Consider the following 23,040-nt stretch of genomic DNA (forward strand, 5'->3'; position numbering starts at 1 on the left):
GAGAGCTGTGTTGGGGTTGTTCAGTCTGGAGAAGAGGAGGCTGAGAGGAGCCCTTATCACTCTCTATCACTACCTGAAGGGAGGTTGGAATGAGGAAGGGGCCAGCTGCTTCCCCAGGGTGTCAAGCAAGAGGAAAATGGTTTCAAGCTGCAGCCAGGGAAGCTCAGGCTGGGTGCTAGGAAATATTTCTTCCCTGGAAGGGTTCTCAAACATTGCAGTGGTCTGCCCAGAGCAGTGGTGGAGTCACCATCCCTGGGGGTGTTCAAGTGCCACATGGAGCTGGCACTCAGGGACATGGTTTAGTGGTGACCATTCAGTGCTGGGGCAAGGGTTGGACTGGATGAGCTTTGAGGTCTCTTCCAAACAGATTTAGTCCAGGATTTTCTAATGCTGGAGTTGTCAGTGTCTTCAAGTACAGCCTGAGAGGTTTCTAGAGTGGTACATGAGGAGATCTGGTGCCTTTCAGGGATGGCTTTGCCTTCTCCTCTCTGCTGCTGGCTTACATGGTGCTGAGGGAGCTGCTCCTGCTCTCTCCCAGCCTTAACAGAGGAGCTGGTTCGACCCCTTACTGCCTGAGTGGGTGACAGAGCACTGGAACAGGCTGCCCAGAGAGGTTGTGCAGTCTCCTTAACTGGAGACACTCAAAACCTGCCTGGGTGGGTTCCTGTGTGACCTGCTCTGGGTGACCCTGCCGTGCAGTAGCAGGGTTGGCCTTGGATGATCTTTCAAGGTCCCTTCTGTGATTTTGTGAGTTGTAGTTCACCTGCAAAGCTGTTTGTCTTGTGGCACTTTCTCCCAGCAGGAGCTGCTGCCCTTGCCTGCTGCCCTTGCCTGCTGCCCTTGCCTGCTGCCCTTGCCTGCTGCCCTTGCCTGCTGCCCTTGCCTGCTGCCCTTGCCTGCTGCCCTTGCCTGCTGCCCTTGCCTGCTGCCCTTGCCTGCTGCCCTTGCCTGCTGCCCTTGCCTGCTGCCCTTGCCTGCTGCCCTTGCCTGCTGCCCTTGCCTGCTGCCCTTGCCTGCTGCCCTTGCCTGCTGCCCTTGCCTGCTGCCCTTGCCTGCTGCCCTTGCCTGCTGCCCTTGCCTGCTGCCCTTGCCTGCTGCCCTTGCCTGCTGCCCTTGCCTGCTGCCCTTGCCTGCTGCCCTTGCCTGCTGCCCTTGCCTGCTGCCCTTGCCTGCTGCCCTTGCCTGCTGCCCTTGCCTGCTGCCCTTGCCTGCTGCCCTTGCCTGCTGCCCTTGCCTGCTGCCCTTGCCTGCTGCCCTTGCCTGCTGCCCTTGCCTGCTGCCCTTGCCTGCTGCCCTTGCCTGCTGCCCTTGCCTGCTGCCCTTGCCTGCTGCCCTTGCCTGCTGCCCTTGCCTGCTGCCCTTGCCTGCTGCCCTTGCCTGCTGCCCTGTGAATTTCAGTGTTCCTGCTTTAACCCCTGTAGGTTTTGTTTCCAGCAGCAGGACAGCTTCAGCAGCTCAAAGTTTGCTGTGGAATACTAAAGCTGCCTTTCTTCTGTGGAGTGGGGACAGCTCTCCAGTGTCACTGAGGGCTGCAAGTGCAGCTCCTGTGCCACCTTGGCCTAACATCCTCCCTTTTGTCCTCCCTAGGCTGGTACCAACAACTCGCTTCTACCCTCTGCGCATGCACTGCGTCCGTGCACTCACACTGCTGTCTGAGAACACCAGGACCTACATCCCAGTGCTGCCCTTCATCCTGGAGGTTAGTTGCTTCCTGCTGACCCAGCAGCTGATGCCTGCCACCTAATAAACACCCTCACTAACCCACCAGCAGCTCCCAAGATTGCCCAGTTTGCTTAGTCCCTGAAATCCCTGGCAAACAGCAGCAGGCAGAGTGTGTTGTTTGCTTAGCAAATAGGATTAAAGGTTTATTCTGTGAGCAGAGAGTGTCTGAGAGCAGCTGGGTGCAAAAATACATTCCTGCCTGGTTTCACTAATGCAGCTGGAGCCAGGCAAAGAGTTTGCCAGAGAGATGCAGAAGCTCAGCTGGTTGCAGCAACTCCATAAACTGTGGTTAGCTTGATCACAGAATCAGAATGGCTTGAGCTGGAAGACTGCAAACCAGGTTGGAAGAGAGCTCCAAGCTCAGCCAGCCCAACCTAGCACCCAGCCCTGCCCAACCAACCAGACCATGGCACTAAGTGCCCCAGCCAGGCTTGGCTTCAACACCTCCAGGCACACAGACTCCACCACCTCCCTGGGCAGCCCATTCCAATGCCAATCACTCTCTCTGGCAATAACTTCCTCCTCACATCCAGCCTGAACCTGCCCTGGCACAGCTTGAGGCTGTGTCCCCTTCTTCTGTCCCTGGCTGCCTGGCAGCAGAGCCCAATCCCACCTGGCTACAGCCTCCCTGCAGGCAGCTGCAGACAGCAATGAGCTCTGCCCTGAGCCTCCTCTGCTGCAGGCTGCACACCCCCAGCTCCCTCAGCCTCTCCTCACAGGGCTGTGCTCCAGGCCCCTCCCCAGCCTTGCTGCCCTTCTCTCAACACCTTCCAGCACCTCAACATCTCTCTGGAATGGAGGAGCCCAGAACTGGACACAGCACTGCAGGTGTGGCCTGAGCAGTGCTGAGCAGAGGGGCAGAAGAACCTCCCTTGTCCTGCTGCCCACACTGCTCCTGAGCCAGTCCAGGATGCCATTGGCTCTGCTGCCCACCTGGGCACTGCTGCCTCCTCTTCAGCTCCTCTCTCCCAGCACGCCCAGGGCCCTCTCTGCCTGTCTGCTCTCAGCCACTCTGGCCCCAGCCTGTAGTGCTGCTTGGGGTTGTTGTGGCCAAAGTGTAGAACCCTGCACTTGGCCTTGTTCAGCCTCCTCCCATTGGCCTCTGCCCACCCATCCAGCCTGGCCAGGTCCCTCTGCAGCTAAATTTCCCTGAAGCAATCAGAATAAGGAATGCAGAATCCCTCAGTAGGTCAGCATGAGGCTGGACACAGAGGAGGAGGAGGAGGAAGGGAGGGAGGCTTCCATAATAAATGACCTGAGTCAGCTGGGTTCACTGCTAATCAAATTCTGTTGAAGCAGAGGCTGTTGTGGTTTTGTGTTGTTATAAACGTCCTCTGCAAACCACATCCTCTGAGCCTGTGGAAAGCAGCAGTGTTTATAGATCTCCTGCTCTCCCACCTCCTCTGCTGCTCCCTGCCCTGTGTGGCTTTGCCACTCATCTCCTTCCTTCCTTCCTTCCTCTTCATGCATATTTGAAACTCCAGCATGCAGATTTAGTGATGGAGGCTTTGGGGTGGAGGAGCTTGGGATGAAGATGGTTTATTTTGGTGTTATATCATTAGGGGTTGTTTTATTTGTTGGATTATTAGAGTCATGAGGATGCTCAGAGGGCTGCAGCAGCTCTCTTAGGAGGAGAGACTGAGGGAGTTTGGGCTGTGCAGTTTGGAGAGGAGAAGGCTTCAAGGTGACCTTATGGTGACCTTTCAGGATCTGAAGTGGGCTACAAGAAAACTGGGGAGGGACTTTATAGGATGTCAGGGAGTGATAGGACTGGGGGGGAATGGAACCAAGCTGGAAATGGGGAGAGTCAGAGTGGATGTTAGGAAGGAGTTCTTCAGCTTGAGGGTGGTGAGAGCCTGGAAGGGGTTGAGGGTGCTGAGACATTGGCACAGGTTGAGGGTGCTGAAACACAGGTACAGGTTGCTCAGGGAGGTGTTTAAGGCCAGGCTGGATGAGGCTCTGAACACCCTGATCTAGTGTGAGGTGTCCCTGGCCCTGGCAGGGGGGTTGGAGCTGGCTGCTCCTTGTGGTCCCTTCCAGCCCTGCCTGATTCTCTCATTCTAAGGTGGCTGCATTCAAGAGTTCTGCACATTTCCTCCTGCCCCAGTTCAGAAGCTGGGCTGGGGGTGGGGGTTGCACTCAGTGGTCATCAGAGGTCCCTTCCAACCCCCTCCATGCTGTGAGTGTCTAACTCCCCAGCACAGGAATGCAGGGGAGCTGTTTGGGGTGGTGGAACCAATGTGAGGAGCTGTGTTTGAGGCTTGGAGCCTTCTGCTTGAGCTCTCTTCAGCAGATCCTGCAGCCCACTCATGGTCACCCCTGACTCCTATGATTGAAGGTTGAAGCTGCTGCTTTTTTTTCCCTTGGGGCCCCTTCTCCTTCCCAATCTTTGCATTCTGGCCCCAACACCTCAGCTCTAATCTGTGTCAGGCCCCAGCCAGACGTTGCCACACTGCTCACTGAGCTTCCTCCCAGCTCCTGCAAGGCCCTGACCACATCCCATCCTGCAGGGTGTTTGTCAGGCACTCCTGGCTTAGCTTGGCCAGACGTTGGTGACCAGGAGGGGGTGGGGGCAGGGTGAATGCCTGCATCTGTCTTCCTTGCCTACCCTCAGTAATTGTTTTGCTTTACTTTCATAACCCAAGGTGACAAAATGTTACCTTCCCAGATCTCCCTGCCTAGCTCCTGCAAAGGATCTCTCAGATACTCTCTGGAGTTCCCAAGAGCATCCAAGGCTATTCCTTATTGTATTTCTCTTCCCAACTCCTCCTCCTCCTCCTCTGTTGCAGGGAGAATGGCCTCAGAGTATAGATTCTTACGTGAGAGGTGCCTGTGGGACTCTGTGTTTTCCTTCCCCTTCTCCAGCGAGGAAACCCAACCCTTGCTACCTTTCAAGAGAGGCAGATTGGATGTGCTTGCAATTCCCAGAGGCACAGGAATTCCCCAAGCCCCTGCCAAGAGAAATGAGAGCAGGCTGCTTGATGCATCTTGACAAGGGCTGATGCTCCCCAGCGTGGGCATCCAGTGCTGTCTCCTCTCTGCCGCTGCTCTCCAGGATGGAGCAGAAGAAGGTTGCTAAAATGACAGCTTGGATAGGAGGAGATGGGCTGGGAGGGTTTGGAAAGCAGGCAGGCTTTTGGGTTGGTGTTGTTCCTCCCCTTGAAGGGCCTGTGAGGTCCCAGGGTTGGTGTGGTGGTGGTTGTGCTTTCCATCTCTTCAGTTCCTCCGTGGCAGGCACTGGTTCCTGCAGCAGCACAGTCGTTGGGTGTGGGGGAACCAGGAGGAGATCTCCCCCACAGGCAGAATTCTCATGCCAGTTTAGATTGGCTTCCTCTGCAGAGGGATAGGAGAGGAGGTGAACCCTGACATGCTGAGGAGGGCAGGAGATTTTCACTTCAGTGGCTTGAGTCTTGCACACAGTCCCCGGGGCTTGGAGTGCAAGGAGTGAGCAGGGTGGAGGAAATCAGTGAGGATCCTGGCTGGAGAGTTGCTGGTGCTGGACACTGCCAGGTCCTTATGAGGGCAGACTGAAAGAGTTGGGGCTGTGCAGGCTGAAGCAGAGGAGGCTTCCAGGTGACCTTCTTGTGGCCTTCCAGCATCTGAAGGGGGCTACAAAAAAGCTGGGGAGGGATTTTTTAGGCCTTCAGGGAGGGACAGGACTGGGGGGACTGGAGCAAAGCTGGAGGTGGGGAGAGTGAGGCTGGAGGTGAGGATGAAGTTGTTGAGCAGGAGAGTGGTGAGAGGCTGGAATGGGTTGCCCAGGGAGGTGGTTGAGGCCCCATGGCTGGAGGTGTTTGAGGCCAGGCTGGCTGAGGCTGTGGGCAGCCTGCTCTAGGGTAGGGTGTCCCTGGGCATGGCAGGGGGGTTGGCACTGGCTGCTCCTTGTGGTCCCTTCCAACCCTGCCTGATTCTATGATTCTAGCTGTTGAAGCAGAGAGATGAAATTCCTTTTCCTGCAAGATGTGGGCTCTTTGTGCCTCCTTTACCTGGAGAAGACAGACTCTGGGCCTTGAGACCAGGCTAAGCCACTCCACCACCTGAAGATGTGTCTTTCCTTTTGCTCATTCTCCTCCCTCCACTGCTATATTGCAGCTCTTAAATTCTGCTTCACAGCCCTGCGGGTAGCAGGAGCTGTTGGAGGGAAATCATGCCTGACCAATCTAACAGACCTCTAGCAGGAGCTGATTGGCTCCATGGATGAGGGGAGAGCAGTGGATGTCATTTATCTTCTCCAGATCAAGGCTTTGGATCCTATCTCCCATAACTTCCTCACAGGCAAGCTGATGGATTGCACAGCAGATGAGCAGCCCCTGATGTCTATTGACAGCCTGGAGAAGAGAAGGCTTCCAGGAGACCTTATAGTAGCCTTCTAGTGTCTGAAGGGGGTTACAGGAAGGCTGAGGAGGGACTATTGAGAAGGTCTGGTGATGGCAGGAGGAGGAGGAATGGGTTTGAAGTGGCAGAGGGGAGATTGAAAGTGGATGTTAGGAAAGGGTTCTGTGCAGTGAGGGTGCTGAGACACTGGCACAGGTTACCCAGGGAGCTTGTGGAGCACAGAATCCTCCTCCCCTGTCAGGATGGCTGAGGGAGTTGGAGCTGTTGAGCCTGGAGAAGTCTCCAGGGAGACCTTGCTTGCTTGGTTTGATCACTGTCCTACAGCTTGCTTAAACAGGGGCAGTTAGGGAGCAACCACAACTATGCTTGAAGTGTGAAAGATACCTCAGAAGGATTGAGACAAAAGGGATCCACACAAGCAACAGCACAAGAGGTTTGTTCCTCAGACCTGTGCTTTGCAGTGAGGATGCTGAGACACTGGCACAGGTTGAGGGTGCTGAGACACTGGCACAGGTTGCCCAGGGAGGTTGTGGAGCACAGAAGCACAGAATGTGATCAAAGATGCTTCTGTGCTCCACAGCCTCCCTGGAGGTATTCAGGACCAGGCTGGATGAGGCCTTTGAGCATCCTGTTCTAGAGGGGGTTGGAACTGGCTGATCCTTGAGGTCCCTTCCAACCTAACCCATTCTGTGATTCTCTTAAGTGCACATCTGATGACAACCCCAGTGGAGCACAACCTGCCCATCCAATGCTGCTAACACCTCAAAAGCAACCTAAGAACTCCTCCTGCCTGCCCTCCTCTGACACTTTTAAATGACACTGCTGAGCAGGAGATCATTTCTGTTCCCTGTATGCAGCAGCACCACATCCATCATCAGACCCCAAGCAGCCCAGCAAGGCGTGGATGCAGCACAGGGCTTGCTGGAGGGTGAAGTGAGGAAGGAAAGGAGGGAAGGGGGGTTCAGGTCAGATGGATGCCCTCAGGCCAGAAAAGCATGGAGACTGCTATTGATTTTGTTAACATTTGATTTGTCAGCCCAGGTTATTTGGAAGGCAGGGACAAGCTTGGTGGCTTGTGAAAACAAAGAGCCCAGGGAATCAATGCTATAAAGCTCCTTATGCAGGGTTATTTCTTTGGCCAAAGCAGGAGTATTGATCCCTGAGGTCAGACACATCAAAGTGAAAGGCACCAAGAGCTGGGGTGGATCCTAACAGGTCACTACCCCTGCAGGAAAACACAACCAGAGGTTCTGAAACACTCTCTGGAGGTGCTCAGGACCCAGTCAGGACTCACAGAATGGTTTGGATTGGAAGGGACCTTAAAGGTCATCCAGTTCCAAGCTCCCTGCCATGGGCAGGGACACCACCCTCTAGCCCAGGCTGCTCAAGGTCTCACCCAACCTGACCTTGAGTACCTCCAGGAAGGGGCATCCACTACCTGCCTCGACAACCTGTTCCAGTGTCTCCTCATCCTCACTGTGTTGAGTTTCTTCCTAATCTCCAGTCTAAGTCTGTCCTTCTCAAGCTTAAAACTATTCCCTCTTATCCTATCACTACTAACCAGGGAGCAACCAGAGCCTGGGCTGCAGGGTGAGGGAACTGATCCTGCCTCTCTGCTCTGCACTGGTGGCACCCCACTGGAGTACTGCATCCAGTTCTGGAGCCCCTGGGACAAGAGGAATGTGGAGGTGCTGGAAGGTGTCCAGAGAAGGGCCAGGAGGATGCTCAGAGGCTGCAGCAGCTCTGCTGTGAGCACAGACTGAGGGAGTTGGGGCTGTGCAGGCTGGAGCAGAGGAGGCTCCCAGGTGACCACCTTGTGGCCTTCCAGGATCTGAAGGGGGGCTGGGGAGGGACTATAGGATGTTAGGGAGTGCCAGGACTGGGGGGAATGGAGCAAAGCTGGAGGTGGGGAGTGTCAGGCTGCATGTGAGGAAGAAATTGTTCAGCATGAGGGTGGTGAGAGCCTGGCAGGGGTTGCCCAGGGAGGTGGTTGAGGCCCCATGGCTGGAGGTGTTTAAGGCCAGGCTGGCTGAGGCTGTGTGCAGCCTACTCTAGGGTAGACTGTCCCTGGGCATGCAGGGGGATTGGAACTGGCTGCTCCTTGGTGGTCCCTTCCAACCCTGGCTGCTTCTCTGACTCTATCACTAGGAGGAGGTGCAGGAAGCACAGGGGGAAATGTGGCTCCCATCTCACGGCTCTGCAGAATGGATCAGCTCCCAGCCAAGCTGAAGGAGACAAGGAGTGATGTCTAGGAATCCTGTGGCAGGGTGGGAAAGTGATAATAAGGGACTAGAAGGCCAGAAAATGTCCAAAGCCAACAATTTGGCTGAGTGATAACCACTAGCAGACAGAGGAAAGGACAGGGCACCAGAGGCAGGAAGGAGGAGGATATTTTTGGCAGTCTCCAGCTCCCAGACTCTTTCCACGTGGCTGGTGAGCAGGCTGCTCAGCCACAGCTTACAGCAGCAGAGTGCAAAGCAGAGGCCCAGCTCAGCACCCACAGCACTCCCACTCTATCACTCCATCCACCCCCACTTCATTCTCTCAGGCTCCAGCAAAAGCCTCCTGGCTCTGCTTTGATCACCACCCCAAAGCTGGCAGCCTCAGGCCAGCTCACAGCAGGGATGCAGCACTTGGCTGGGTCTGCCTGCAGCTCTCCTGCAGCTCTGTGCCTCCTCCTCCTCCCACTCGGGCTGGGAGAGCCCTGCTGAGCTGCTCAGGCAGAGGCTGATTATAAGTTCAGAGGAGCTGCCCAACTTTCTGCAGCAGCTGCTGGAAGTCCTCCCAGAACAGTTCTATGGATGGAAGGGACTTTTGGAAGTCACCTAGCAGGGTCAGCTAGAACAGACTGCTCAGGGCCACAGCCACCCTGCTTCTGAGCATCTCCAAGGACAGACACTCCACGACCTACCCAGGCACCCTGCTCTGGACAGGCCACATAACACTGCTGTGTTCTTTGGGGTAGCTTTTTACTTCAGTCCTTAAGTGGGATCCCTTCATAGAACCAAGCAGGCTGGAAGAGAGCTCCAAGCTCAGCCAGCCCAACCTAGCACCCAGCCCTGGCCAACCAACCAGACCATGGCACTAAGTGCCCCAGCCAGGCTTGGCTGACAACAACTTCCTCCTAACATCCAGCCTGAACCTGCCCTGGCACAGCTTGAGGCTGTGTCCCCTTCTTCTGTTGCTGGCTGCCTGGCAGCAGAGCCCAACCCCACCTGGCTACAGCCTCCCTGCAGGCAGCTGCAGACAGCAATGAGCTCTGCCCTGAGCCTCCTCTGCTGCAGGCTGCACCCCCCCAGCTCCCTCAGCCTCTCCTCACAGGGCTGTGCTCCAGGCCCCTCCCCAGCCTTGCTGCCCTTCTCCAAACACCTTCCAGCACCTCAACATCTCTCTGCAATTCAGGAGCCCAGAACTGGACACAGCACTCCAGGGGTGGCCTGAGCAGTGCTGAGCACAGGGGCAGAAGAACCTCCCTTGTCCTGCTGCCCACACTGCTCCTGAGCCAGCCCAGGATGCCATTGGCTCTGCTGCCCACCTGGGCACACTGCTGCCTCCTGTTCAGCTCCTCTCTACCAGCACTCCCAGCTCCCTTTCTGCCTGGCTGCTCTCAGCCTTCAGGACATGGTTTAACAATGTCAGGCTGATGGTTGGGACTCGATGGGCTGAGAGGCCTTTTCCAAGTGAAACAATTAACCTGGCTTGGTACCTGCTGTGCTTGGTGCTGTGACCATCTCTACACTCAGGTGCCTTTGTTTTCTGTTGCAGGTTTTCCAGCAAGTGGATTTCAACAAGAGGCCAGGCCGTATCAGTGCTAAGCCTATCAACTTTGCAGTGATCCTGAAGCTGTCCAATGCCAACCTGCAGGAGAAGGCTTTCCGGGTAAGTGGACCCCCAGCAGGGTTGCCCTGGCACTGTGGCTCATGTTCCTGTCCTCTAAGGCTCTGTAGCCTCATTTTCCACTCTGAGCACTGTAAGGTTTGATTCCTGTCTGATATTTCTGCTTCCTCTGCTCAGGATGGACTCATTGAGCAGCTTTATGACCTGCTGCTTGAGTACCTCCAGTGCCAAGCCTACAGCATTGGATTCCCAGAGCTGGTTCTCCCCACAGTCATTCAGGTAAGGTATAAAATGCTTCTTGGGCATTCCATGAACATTCCATGTTTTTAAGGCCAGGCAGGATGTGGCTCTGGGCAACCTGATCTAGAAGAAGGTGTCCCTGCCAGTGGCAGGGGAGTTGGAACTAAATGATCCTTGAGGTCCTTTCCAACCCTGACAATTCTGGGAGTCTGTGAACATGCACAGAGTGGGAAAAAGGCATTTAGGTGAGCAGTGAACTCAGGATGGCCTTAAACGTGGGGGGAGAGCAGTTTGCCTTCCAATTATAGGCTGTGTTGTGAGGAGTTCCTGGAGAGGGACATCTGAGGAGGAGGCTGAGCTTGGGTGAGAGTGGCTGTAGGGTGAGAGTGTGGCTATGTTCCACTCTCTGGGGAGCCAAAGGTGGAGCAGAGGGCTGCTGACTGCTGTAGAGATGTGATTTTAACTGGTGGACACAGATGAGTTCTTGGCTATCTAAAGCTGACTGAGAGCTGTGTTGTGGCAGAGCAGGACCTGTGCTCTCCCAGCCCCCACTTGCCTTGCCTCAGGACCTCCCTGCTGTGCTCTCCACAAGATGGCAATCTTCAATCTTCCCTCCCTTCACCGTGGCTCCATCACTTGGGGCTCTTCCTCCCCAGGTGCCTCCACACTGACCACTACAGTTCTTGTCTCCATCCCTCCTCCTTGCTGCACCTAACAGCAGAGCTGCACAGTGCTCTGCTTTGCCTTTCCCTTGGCATTCCATGATGCAGGCTGTTCCACAGTCAAGCTGCCTAACAGTGCTGTGCTCTCGGTGCCTTCTGCAGAATCCCAGGGTGCCAGACTGGAGGGGACCCCAAGGATCATCTGCTCCAACCTCCCTAGGTGACAGTGGAGTTGCAGTGAGCTGGCCCAGCACCCTGCCAAGCTGAGTCTTAGAGCTGCCCACTGTAGGGAATCCACTGCTTGCCTTGGCAGATGATTTCCAATGCCCAACTGTTCTCATGGGGAAAATTCTTCTGGAGTCTGATGGCAATGTCCTCAGGAGCAACCTGTCCCCATCCTTCCTTGTCTTCTCCATGGCAATGTCCTCAGGAGCAACCTGTCCCCATCCTTCCTTGTCTTCTCCATGACAATGTCCTCAGGAGCAACCTGTCCCCATCCTTCCTTGTCTTCTCCATGGCAATGTCCTCAGGAGCAACCTGTCCCCATCCTTCCTTGTCTTCTCCATGGCAATGTCCTCAGGAGCAACCTGTCCCCATCCTTCCTTGTCTTCTCCATGGCAATGTCCTCAGGAGCAACCTGTCCCCATCCTTCCTTGTCTTCTCCATGGGACTCCTTGTGGAAAACGATCTCCATTGTCCTGGTAGCCACCTTTTGTGTACTGGTCCATGGTAAAAAGGTCTCCCCTAAGCCTTCTCAAGGCTGAACAAATCCTTCCCTGCCCCCTTGCTAGGTGGATGCCTTCAGTTTTGATGTTTCCAGCTCGTACCTGTTGTTCCCTGTGCTGTCAGTGGGCACCACTGCAAAGAGCCTGGCACCTTCATCTTGACAGCCACCCCTCAGGTGTTTGTAGGCATTGCTAAGATCCCTTTTCAGCCTTCCTTCTCCAGGCTGCACAGCCACAGGTCTCTCAGTCTGCTTTCATAGGACACATGTTCAAGTCCCTTCATCATCCTCGCAGCCTCTGTTGGACTCTCCAGCAGAACTCTGCCTCTCTTCAGCTGGGGAGGCCCAAACTGGACCCAGTATTGCAGGTGTGATCTCCCTGGAGGGGAGGAGAACCTCCCTAGACCTGCTGGCCTCACTTTGGTCTTGATGCACTCCAGGGTATATGAACCTCTGCTTGGCTTCGGGCTCTGCCCTGAGCCCCCTGTGCCTGCATGCCTCATGGGTGTCTGGGTTAGGACCCAGGCTGCCTGGGAAGCAAAACCTCCTAGTTCCTGCTGTGTGTAACAGGCTGGCATGGCTCCTGGCTGTGTCCCTGCAGCCTGGCACAGGCTCTTGGCTGGCTGGCAGCAGGCTGCTTTGGCTAATGTGAGCTGACAGGCACTCTGTGTGCTAGGAGAGCAGCTCCTCTGCTTGCTCTGCCTTCGCGTGCGCCTCGCTCATCGGCAGCAGACAAAGCCCTCTGCTCTCAGCCAGCAGCTGTTGGGAGCAGTGGAGCTGTCAGAGCTGATGTTCTAGCTGGAATGAGAGAGGGCTGAGGGCCCTCTGGCACCGAGAGCCCTGTGGCTTCCAAAGACACCCTGGGACCAGCCTCTTCTGCTCTGCGGAGGTTTAATGCTATCGGATTGCTCTTTGGCTGCCACTGCCCGCAGCCTCGTGGCGTCTGCTGGGCTGGGGTGCTGAGGTTGGCTTCCCAAAAATCTCAGAGTCTTCGGGAAAGTGGGGGTGGGGGGGAGGCTTTTCTGCTGGAATGGTTCCAGTTAACTGTAATAATCCATCTGTCCTGATTCTTCCTCCTGGCTGAGCTGACGCTTCGCTCGGTGCCGCAGCGCAGGAGCCGCCTCCCAGCTGGCGAGGGCTGTGTTCCTCCTCTTCTGGTCGTTGGGCTTGGGGGAGGCCAGGCTGAACTGCCCTCAGACTCGACTTGAAAGCCTCCTTGCCTGGAAGGCAGGAAGTGTCCCAGCAGATGAAAGGAACGGAGAGCAAATTAGGGGTAGGAGATGGTTCAGAGGCTTCTGTTTTGCCCAGCTGCTGGGATGAACCCACAGTGGTCACTGCCTCCGGAGAGCAGAGCCTATGAGGGTGATGAAAGGACTTGGACATCGCTGCTGTGAAGAGAGACTGAGAGGCCTGGGGCTGTTTAAGCTGGACAGGGGAAGGCTAAGAGGGGATCTTAGCAATGGCAGTAAATATCTGAGGAGTGGGGGGCAGGATGAGAGTGCCAGGCTCTGTCTGGTGGTGTCCAGTGATAGGATAAGGAACAGTGGGAGCAAACTGGAAGCCAGGAGGTTCCCCCTCAACACGAGGAGGAAATTTTTGGTGTGAGGGTGCTGGAGCAGGCTCAGAGAGTGCTGAGCTCCCAGTGCTGGAGCAGCCCAGAGAGGCCATGGAGTCTTCTTCTCTGGAGACTTTCCAAACCCATCTGGATGTGTTCCTGTGTGACCTGCCCTAGGTGGGCCTGCTTTGGCAGGGGGAGTTGACTTGATGATCTTCAGAGGTCCCTTCCAACCTCTGATATTCTGATTCCTCCTTTGGCAGAAACTGCCTGCTCCCTGCTCTAGAGCCATGCCAGGCACCATAGAGCTTAAAACTGGGCAGGCAGCAGGAGGGGGTAGGTCCTGCTGGGTGGAGGCAGGAGATGGCATGATCTAGGCATGCCTTGCAGCCAGCCAGAAGGGCAGGAGGTGCCGAGTTGCCTCAGCAGCAGCCACTCCTGCTGCTGCTCACCCTGTCCTGAGCTAGATACTCCCTCTGCTTTTTGTGAGAGAGGGGACTTGGGCTCGATTTGGGTTCCCTGCCACCCCCCCCAGCTGCCTCAGGTCATTTACAGTTCCCTGTGTCCTTTACGGTAAGGGGAGCTGAGGTTTTGCTGCGGTGTCTGCTGGGATAAACCCTTGGTGTTTAGGGCTGGCAGCTGGACAGAATCAATCCCACTAATCACAGAGCTGCTCAGCTGGGAAGTGGTGTGAGCTGCTAATGACATGGAGGCACACACACATCCACATGTATGTTGTGGTGGCTTTGCTTCTGGGAAGATGGGGTGCTCGTGTTCAGCACAGTGGGGAAAAGCATCCACAAAGTCCCTTTCTCTCTCTCTGTCTTCTTTTACCTCCTTGGTTTGTGTTCCTTGCCTCCTAAGACAGGGCTGAGATCTCATTACAGTTTGTTAATACCTGTGGCAGATAGTGGTGGGACTGTGAGGGATTGCAGGGGTAAGGGAGAGGAGGGGCAAAGGGAGGAATGGAGCAAACCCAGCAGGGCAAGCTGCAGAGATAGAGGCTGAGATTCTCTTGCAGGATTTCTGGTGACACTTCTGGAAGGGAAGAAAAATGATAATGCATGTGGCAGTGGATGAAATGGATCTGGGGCTGCAGCTGTGGGGATCAAGTGAGATAAATGGAATGACAAATGCATCTCTCAGTGGAGATAAATATGCAGCACCTCTGAAAAATAAATATTTTAGCAAGGGGGGAGGGAGGGGAGGGCAGACCTGAGCAGCAGCAGAGTAGTTTTGCTGATGGTTTCCTTTGTGCCTGCCTGATGGGCTGTGTGGTTTGGGGGAAAGGAGGAAGGTGTTCACTTGAAAGGCCATTTTCCTGAGCTGGGTGTGTGGTGGGGGTAGAGGGACAAGAGAAGCCTCTGCTGCTAGCCAGTGGGAGAGGCTCTGTGTGTGTGGCAGGCAGCAGGTCCTGCAGCAGTGCATTCACAGATTGCATGGGGTTGGAAGGGGCTCTCAAAGGTCATCTTGTCCAGTCAGCAGGGACAGCTCCAGCTAGAGCAGGCTGCCCAGGGTCGTGTCAGGTCTGATCTTGAGTGTCTCCAGGGATGAGGCCTCAACCACATCTCTGGGCAGCCTGTTCCAGTGTCTTCCCCACTCTCACAGAGCAGTGTCCTGACAGAGAGGGGCTGGGTGTGTCTGTCACCTCTTGATTGACATGCAGTAAATACCTCCCCACTTGGCTTTTAAGATCCAGCCAACCTCTAGGCTTGAGATGAGGGAGACCTCTTCCTCCCCCCAGGTCTCTTTTAAGGCAGAACATCTGAAGCCCTAAGCAGGGAAGGTAGCTCTCTGTTAGCTGTCTGGAAACCCTTTGTCATGGCAGCACCTGCAGGTGCCAGCTGGGATGAAGGCTCCACTGTGGTTAACCCTTTTCTTTTGCCCTGGTGGATCTCTCTCTCCAAATCAAGTGTCTGTGTGGGCATGGCCCTAGCAAAGAGCTTGGCCTGCAGAATTTGGAGAGCTCTCCAGAGGCTTGTCCTGGTGAAAACTGTCATCAGGCAGCACTAACCTGAAATTCAAGCCACAAGTCACTCTGAACATTCTCATCTCTCTCACAGTAGCGTTTAGTGTGGAGGTGTCAAAACAGTGCTGGTGGAGTCTGGTTTGTATTGGGAGGTGGTAGGGGGAAAAGATGCTTGCTTGAGGACAAGGCTATTGAGATTAAGAGCCCCCTTTCTCCATGTCCACAGACACTTCCATCCCAGTTCTAAGGCTCTTCCCAAACTCTGCCTTCAATCCCAGCCTCCTCTGTCTGGTATTCCCATTCCAGCATGGGCTGGTGTTCTGCAGTCCTAACCCACAGACACCAACACAGAGGTAACCAGCTCAGAAGAGACCTCCTGGATCACTAAGTCCAACCTTTGCCCATTCTCATCCTGCCTTCCCTGTGCTCTTAGCCAGCTGGCATCCACAGCTTTCCACTCTTATTCCTGGTCTCCATGCACCTGATCCAGTCCCCTCTTGCTCTTCGGCTGAGCAGGAGACACTGACCTGGGGTAACCACAGTGGCAGCCGGGAGCTGAGTCCCCAGGGGAGCATAAACCTTTGCTGCTGACAGCTTGAACTCCACTGCTCACAGGCTCACAGATGTCAGGGGTTGGAAGAGACCCAAGGAGATCATCCAGTCCAAGCCCCCTGCCAGAGCAGGACCACACAGTCTAGCTCAGGGCACACAGAAACACATCCAGACAGGGCTGCAAAGGCTCCAGAGAAGGAGACTCCACAGCCTCTCTGGGCAGCCTGTGCCAGGGCTCTGGGACCCTCACAGATGAGAAGTTCTCCCTTGTGCTGAGCTGGAGCCTCCTGTGCTGCAGCTTCCATCCATTGCTGCTTGTCCTGTCCCAGGGAGCAGTGAGCAGAGCCTGTGCCCCCCTCCTGACCCCCATCCCTCAGATGCTTATAGACATTGATTCAATCCCCTCTCAGTCTTCTCCTCTCCAGACTAAGCAGCCCCAGGCCCCTCAGCCTCTTCTCACCAGGCAGTGCTCCAGTCCCTTCATCATCCTCACAGCCCTCCCTTGGACCCTCTCCAGCAGGTCCCTGTCCCTCTGAAACTGGGGAGCCCCAAACCAAACGCAGTACTCAGGATGAGGTCTCAGCAGGGCGGAGCAGAGGGGCAGGAGAACCTGATGGATGTTGTCCAGGAAGCAGCAGTGTGGAAGGGTGCAGAGAGGTGGATTGTTTATAAACATCAGGCCTCTCCCTTGCACCCCCAGGGCTGGCTGTGCAGTGTGGTACTGGAGAAGTCCTCCTGCCGTCCCTGGGGGGGTGGGAAATGGTTTTTGTAAGCTGATGGCATCTGATTCTGGAAACTGTGACACTGCTTTCATTGCCTCCTCTCCTTTCCCTTCTCCCAGCTGAAATCCTTCCTGAAGGCATGCAAGGTTGCCAACTACTCCAAGCCCATCCGCCAGCTGCTGGAGAAGCTGCAGGAGAACTCTGCCTACATCTCCCGCAGGCGTCAGAAAGCTGCCTTCGGCGTGGCCAGCAGGGAGGCTGTGGTGAGGCTGCTGCTCCATCTGGCCTTCCTGGGCAAGGAAATCAGTCAGCCTTTGGCTGCTGGGCTTCAGCTGCTGGCAGAGGGAGGGAGGGACGAGGAGCTGACGGCAAGGGGGAGCGTGTGGGATGGGGCAGATGTTCCCAAACAGCCCAGCTCGGCAGGGCGCCGGTGCTGGAGCTGGCAAGGCTCTGCAGCCAAGAGCCTGCTGGAAGAGACAGGCCATAAATGAGAGCCTGCTGTTGTTTGTCAGACACAGCCATGCCTTGCTTGGCTGGGGCAGCTCCTCAGCTCAGAAGGTCCTTGCTTTTCATCCTCCCATTCCTCAGGCCTCGAGCAACCTGTTCTAGCGGGAGCTGTCTCTGCTGTGCTGAGGGTTGGAACTGGATGAGCTTTGAGGTCCCTTCCAACCTAACCCATTCCATGATTCAGATTGTCTGTGGCACAGCAATGTGCCCTGGTGGCCAAGAGAGCCAGTGGGGTCATTAAGCAGAGAGTGTCCAGCAGATCCAGGGAGATTCTCCTCCCCCTCTGCTCTGCCCTGCTGAGACTTCGTCTTGAGTACTGCCTTCAGTTTTGGGCCCCCCAGTTGAAGAGGGACAGGGATCTGCTGGAGAGGGTCCACCAGAGGGCTACAAGGGTGATGAGGGCACTGGAGCAGTGCCTGGTGGGGAGAGGCTGAGGCACTAAGTGCCCCATCCAGGGTGTTCTTGAACACCTCCAGGCACAGCGACTCCCACCTCCCTGGGCAGCCCATTCCAATGCCAATCACTCTCTCTGACAACAACTTCCTAACAACATCCAGCCTCAACCTGCCCTGGTACAGCTTGAGACTCTGTCCCCTTGTTCTGGTGCTGCTTGCCTGGCAGCAGAGCCCAACCCCACCTGGCTACAGCCTCCCTGCAGGCAGCTGCAGACAGCAATCAGCTCTGCCCTGAGCCTCCTCTGCTGCAGGCTGCACACCCCCAGCTCCCTCAGCCTCTCCTCACAGGGCTGTGCTCCAGGCCCCTCCCCAGCCTTGCTGCCCTTCTCCAAACACCTTCCAGCACCTCAACATCTCTCTGCAATTCAGGAGCCCAGCACTGGACACAGCACTCCAGGGGTGGCCTGAGCAGTGCTGAGCACAGGGGCAGAAGAACCTCCCTTGTCCTGCTGCCCACACTGCTCCTGAGCCAGCCCAGGATGCCATTGGCTCTGCTGCCCACCTGGGCACTGCTGCCTCCTCTGCAGCTCCTCTCTGCCAGCACCCCCAGCTCCCTCTCTGCCTGGCTGCTCTCAGCCACTCTGTCCCCAGCCTGTAGTGCTGCTTGGGGTTGTTGTGGCCAAAGTGGGTCTGACTCTTCATTGCCTGGCTAGAGAGAAGTGCAGGTCTCTCTCTCTCTGAGATAATTGATGGCTCAGAGTGGTCTCTCTGGCCACATGGCATCATTGAAGAGTGGAGTTCTGCATCACTGCAAGCTCCACCTGTTGGCATGGAGCTGGGCACAGAGCAGGAGTTGCAGTGCAGACTGATTTGTCTCCAGACACTCAGGGGAAGGGACTGCAGGAAAATTTATCCCTTGAAATCCTGACTTATCAATCCAGAGTGTGGCAGGGAGGGGTTGGACTGGATGATCTCCAGAGGCTCCCTCCCACCCCTGCCATTCTGTGAGTCTCTGATCAATGCCAGGCTGCAGCAGAGCTGCTCAGGGATTAAGAGGTTGGTGGGACTGGGTTTGGAGGGACTTAAGGAGCCTCTGGTTCTGTAAATACCATTTGGGTTGCAGTGTTTGGCTGCAGGAACTGCTCTTCCCGGCTGCAGAGAAGTGCTCTGGGGTTTGCTGGTCTCTCCTTTGTGTTTTGGTGGGTTGTTGTTTTGTGCTGTGACCACCCACCCAGTGCAGAGGCAGAGATTTCAGCCTCGGGGGGGCTCTCCCTGAAACAGATGGGCTGGGGAAGGTCGCTGGCCAAATAAAAGAGGGTTGCTTTCCAGCAGCCCTGCCACTGTCTGCTCTTCCCAGCAGCTCTGGCTGCAGTCCCCTCCTGGAAGAGCAGCAGGACTGTTTTAACACCTTGCTGCCTGTGTGGCTGCCCCAGTTGGCACTGCTACCACACAGTCAGCAGGCTGGAAAAGACCTTAAAGATCATCAAGTCCATCCTGTCACCTACCCCTTCTCATTAACTGAACCCTGGCACTTAGTGCCTCATCCAGCCTGCTTTTAAACACCTCCAGGAATGGGCACTCCACCACCTCCCCAGCCAGCCCATTCCAGTGCCAATCACTCTTGCTGTGAAGAACTTCCTCCTGACATCCAGCCTGAACCTGCCCTGGCACAGCTTGAGGCTGTGTCCTCTTGTTCAGTCCCTGGCTGCCTGGCAGCAGAGCCCAACCCCACCTGCCTACAACTGCCTTTCTGTTCAGTTGAGCCTTCTGCTTGTGTTGTATTCACCACAACATCTCAGCTCTGTGATAAAAAGAACTTCATTCTGTTTGATCAAAGATCATCCAGTTCAAGCTCTGATCCAGCACCAGACCATGTCCCTAAGTGCCAGGGCTACATGCAGCTTGAACAGCTCTCAGGGCCTCTGCCACTGCTCTGAGCAGACCATTCCACTGTTTGACAACCTTTTCAGTGAAGAAGTACTTGTTAATATCCAGCCTGAACTTGCTCTTGCACAGCTTGTGACCATTTCTTCTGTCTGGATGTTAGGAGGAAGTTGTTGGCAGAGAGAGTGATTGGCATTGGAATGGGCTGCCCAGGGAGGTGGTGGAGTCACTGTCCCTGGAGGTCTTCAAGAAAAGCCTGGATGAGGCACTTGGTGCCATGGTCTGGTTGACTGGCTAGGGCTGGGGGATGATCTTGGAGGTCTCTTCCAGCCTGGATGATTCTGTGATTGTATGATTCAGCTGAGGAGAGCTGTCAGCCACACCACTCCTCACGCTGCCTGAGGTCACACCCAGTCCTGCTTGCACTCTTGGTCACAGCTGCCAACTTCTTAACCCAGGAAGGTGGTTTGGGAAAAGGCCCTAACCACTGCTCTGAGCTCCTTGTGTTTGCCCATGGTGTATTGGAGAACTGCTCTGCAATCTCTTCCTGACTCTGGAACCTCTCTCTCTCCACAGGAACAGTGGGAGAAGCAGGTCAGAGAGGAGGGGACACCTCTGAGCAAGTATTACTCTCAGTGGAAGAAGCTAAGAGAGAAGGAGATACAGCTGGAAATCAGTGGCAAGGAAAGGGTAAGAAGGAAGTGCCCAACTGACTGGCCATGGGCTGTGCCAAGGGAGGCTCCTTGCCCACTCCTTCAGGATGCACAAGATGGTTTGGCAGCCTGCTGAAGAAAAGCTGCCCTGGTGCTAATGCAGTGAAAGTGGCTGAGCCAGGGAGCCCCCAACAGATGCAGCTGGAGTCTGCAGCATGTGGAGGGGAGCAGTTAGTCAATGGGGCATGAAGATGTGTCTGCAACAAGTCCCAGAGTGAGGTGGAAGACCTTGGAGATCCTAGGAGTGCTCAGAGAGCAGCTTGAGATGAGGAGGAGAGGCTGAAACCCCCTGGGGCAGCCGTGCAGAGGGAACAAAAAGCAAACCCAGCAGGGGAGCCTGCCCTCTGCAGAGAGGAAACTGAGGAGGAGAACTAAGGGACGGCAAGAAGTGAGAGCTGTGGGTGAGGCCCAAAGTGGCCCCCACACCTAGAATCCTGGAGTGGTTTGGCTTGGAAGGGTCCTTGAAGCCCATCCAGTTCCAACCCCCTGCCATGGGCAGGGACTCCTCCCCCCAGCCCAGGTTGCTCAAGGCTTCATCCAGCCTGGCCTTGAACACCCCCAGGGAGGGAGCAGCCACAGCCTCCCTGGGCAGCCTCTGCCAGTGTCTCCTCACCCTCACTGCAGAGAACTTCTTCCTCCTCTCTAGTCTCAATCTGCCCTCCTCAAGCTTCCATACCTTCCTTCTCATCCTGTGGCTCCAAGCCCTTGTAGAAAGTCCCTCCCCAGCTCTCCTGTAGCCCCCTTCAGGCACTGCTAACTCATGCTGAAGGGAGGAGGGGCACTGGAGCTCCTTGCGGTGGCCAGCTGAGATGGAGAGCCACCCTCAAGGGGGTCTGCTTTGGGTAGCAAGGCTGAGGAGGATGACTCCTGATAGCAGAGGAAGTCTGAAGGGCAGTGAGAGGCCCTCGTTTTCCCTTGGAGGAGGTGGACTGAGCAGCTGAACTGCAGGGGGAGGCAGACCTTGGAGCCAGCCTGGCTCTGTGCTTGGAGAATGGAGCTCTTGTGTGTCTCGGTGGGGACTGTGAGCGTAATGATGCAGCATTGTGAGCCCCAGCAGGAGAGTGAACTCCATGAGGCCCATTAGAGCTGGGAAAATCCATGTCCCATTAGCAGCCATTGGGCAGGAAAAAGTATTAACAGAGGGGGGAGAAAAAGCCTCCAGCTCAGCCTGGCTCTCAGCTGCTGGGAGCTGCAGCCTGCCTTACATAACAGCACTGACCCTGGCTGCCCATTCCATTTGCTTCTCCCGATGGATGGAGACTCATGGGAGCCCTCTTCTAGCTGGGGAGTAAACCAGCTGACCCCCAAGCTTACCTACCTACTGCCCCTGTGTGATGAGCACAGGCTGCATCCCTCAGCACAGGCCTCACTCCTCTGCTCTCTCTTCACTCCACAGCTCTTAGGCTTCTCTGGTGCCTTGGTTTTCGAGGTGACCCACTGGAAGGTGCAGTCTCAGCAGGCTGGAGGAGGCACAGCTCAGCAGGATTCAGCACTAGGTCCTTTTTGATAAGCTTAGGTTGAGCTCAACCAGACCTGATGCTAGGCCAAGCTGGGAGCTGCCTTTGGCAATGGGAACTGTTCCTAGGCAGTAGGAAAATGCAAACCAGTCCAAACTAGCAGCCTGGGAGCCCTGCTGCCTGTGTCCCTGCACAGGACACTGCAGGCATTGCCCCAGGTGTTGAGAGCAGTCTCTGCACTGGCACAGGCTGCCCAGGGAGGCTGTGGCTGCCTCCTCCTTGGAGGTGTTCAAGGGCAGGTTGGATGAGATTGGGTTGGGTTAGAAAAGACCTTAAAGATCCTCCAGTTCCAAGGCCACATCTTCCCCCAGCCCAGCTTGCTCAAGGTCTCATCCAGCCTGGCCTTGAACTCCTCCAGGGAGGGAGCATCCACGGCCTCCCTGAGCAACCTGTGCCAGTGTCTCCCCACCCTCACTGGCAAGAATTCCTTCCTCATCTCCAGTCTAAATCTGCCCCCTCAAGCTTGGTAGATTTTTAGCTGCTGATAGACTTTAGCTTCTGAGACCTTCATAGTGTGTTTCTGGAGCCTGTCCCTCTGCCCTCCCACCCTGCATCAAGTCAGATGCCAGAACAAATGAGAGGAATGAAGCAGGGCCCCGTCCTGGCTTGTCCACCAGACCTGGTAGGAGCTGTGGAGAACCTTCTCAGCAGCTCCCCTGTCCCACCATGCAGCCTGCTGGAGCAGAGGAGGGCTGCAGATGTCATTAGGTCAGCTGAAGGCAGTGACTCTGGGTTGCTGCTCTTGCTGCAGTTTGCTTCCCAAGCTCTGGCAAGGGCAGTTGGCTTGGATGATCTCCAGAGGTCCCTTCTAACCCCCACCGTGCTGGGGCTTAGTGCCTGCCGCTGGAAAGCCACTGCTGTGCTGCTCCTCCCAGCACAGAGCCAGCCCAGCAGGCCTCTGGAGGGGGCAGTGGAAGGCAAAGGCAGCTCCTAATGTCAAAGAGCAGCTGGGCAGATGATTTAAAATTAGGACCCTGCAAATGGTGGTTGATGATTTGCTCCCCTCTGGCCAAGCTTCTGACTTTTCCATCCTGGTGCTGCAGGTTATTGCTTGTAAGTGCTCAGCTCCCAGAATCAATATTGCCCAGCTGGGGACCATAACCATGAAACAGGCTGGGAGAAATTGCTGGAATTGGCTGCAGGAGCAAATGCAGGGCTCCTGTTGTCTCTTTCTCATCCCCATCCCTCTTCTCTCTCTCTGCTGAGAGCTGCTGCCTTTTCCACACAGCCTCTGCTCTTTTCCCACTGGGGGGGGAGCTCACGGGAGGGTTGGCCTGGATGTGGTCAGAGAGGAGCCTGCTGAGGGGTGGTCTGAGGGGTGGGAGAGAACAAATGAGTTATTACTGGCAGGGTGAATGTTTCCAAGCAAGCTAATGTGTGCTAATGCCTGAGTGCTTCCCAGGAGGGGTGCAGCCAGGCACGGGAGATGGTGGGAGAGCACTTGGGATTTCATTTGCATTCTGATTATCTTTGCCCTGCTGGCCTGAGCCCTTGCAAGTAAATCCTCCCCCTAATCCCCCTCCGGAGAGGTGTAAAGAGCACCGAGGTGGTGTCAATTGCAAGCACTTAATGGCACCGACGCTGGCTGGCCCTTGCTCTTTGTAAGGGCTGTGGGGAGGCCTGGGTGTGGGCAGACCTTCAGCACCTTCAGCACCGCTGTGCTGAAACACAGAAACGCAGAACGGGAGGGCTCGGAGGGACCTCTG

At 55.7% G+C, this 23,040-nt stretch overlaps 1 protein-coding gene across 4 annotated transcripts in view; it reads left to right on the plus strand.

Moving 5' to 3' along the window:
• Positions 1-23,040, plus strand: part of NOC2L (NOC2 like nucleolar associated transcriptional repressor) — a 51,632-nt gene that overhangs the window by 21,835 nt on the left and 6,757 nt on the right. For all 4 annotated transcript variants that reach the window (XM_064172019.1, XM_064172020.1, XM_064172016.1 and 1 more), the window contains exons 12-16: positions 1,588-1,699; positions 9,823-9,936; positions 10,072-10,173; positions 16,438-16,581; positions 19,681-19,794. In XM_064172019.1, the coding sequence (XP_064028089.1) occupies positions 1,588-1,699; positions 9,823-9,936; positions 10,072-10,173; positions 16,438-16,581; positions 19,681-19,794 (586 nt within the window). The remainder of the gene's footprint in view (positions 1-1,587; positions 1,700-9,822; positions 9,937-10,071; positions 10,174-16,437; positions 16,582-19,680; positions 19,795-23,040) is intronic.

This window comes from Pogoniulus pusillus, chromosome 36 (assembly GCF_015220805.1).
Source record: "Pogoniulus pusillus isolate bPogPus1 chromosome 36, bPogPus1.pri, whole genome shotgun sequence".
NCBI lineage: Eukaryota > Metazoa > Chordata > Aves > Piciformes > Lybiidae > Pogoniulus > Pogoniulus pusillus.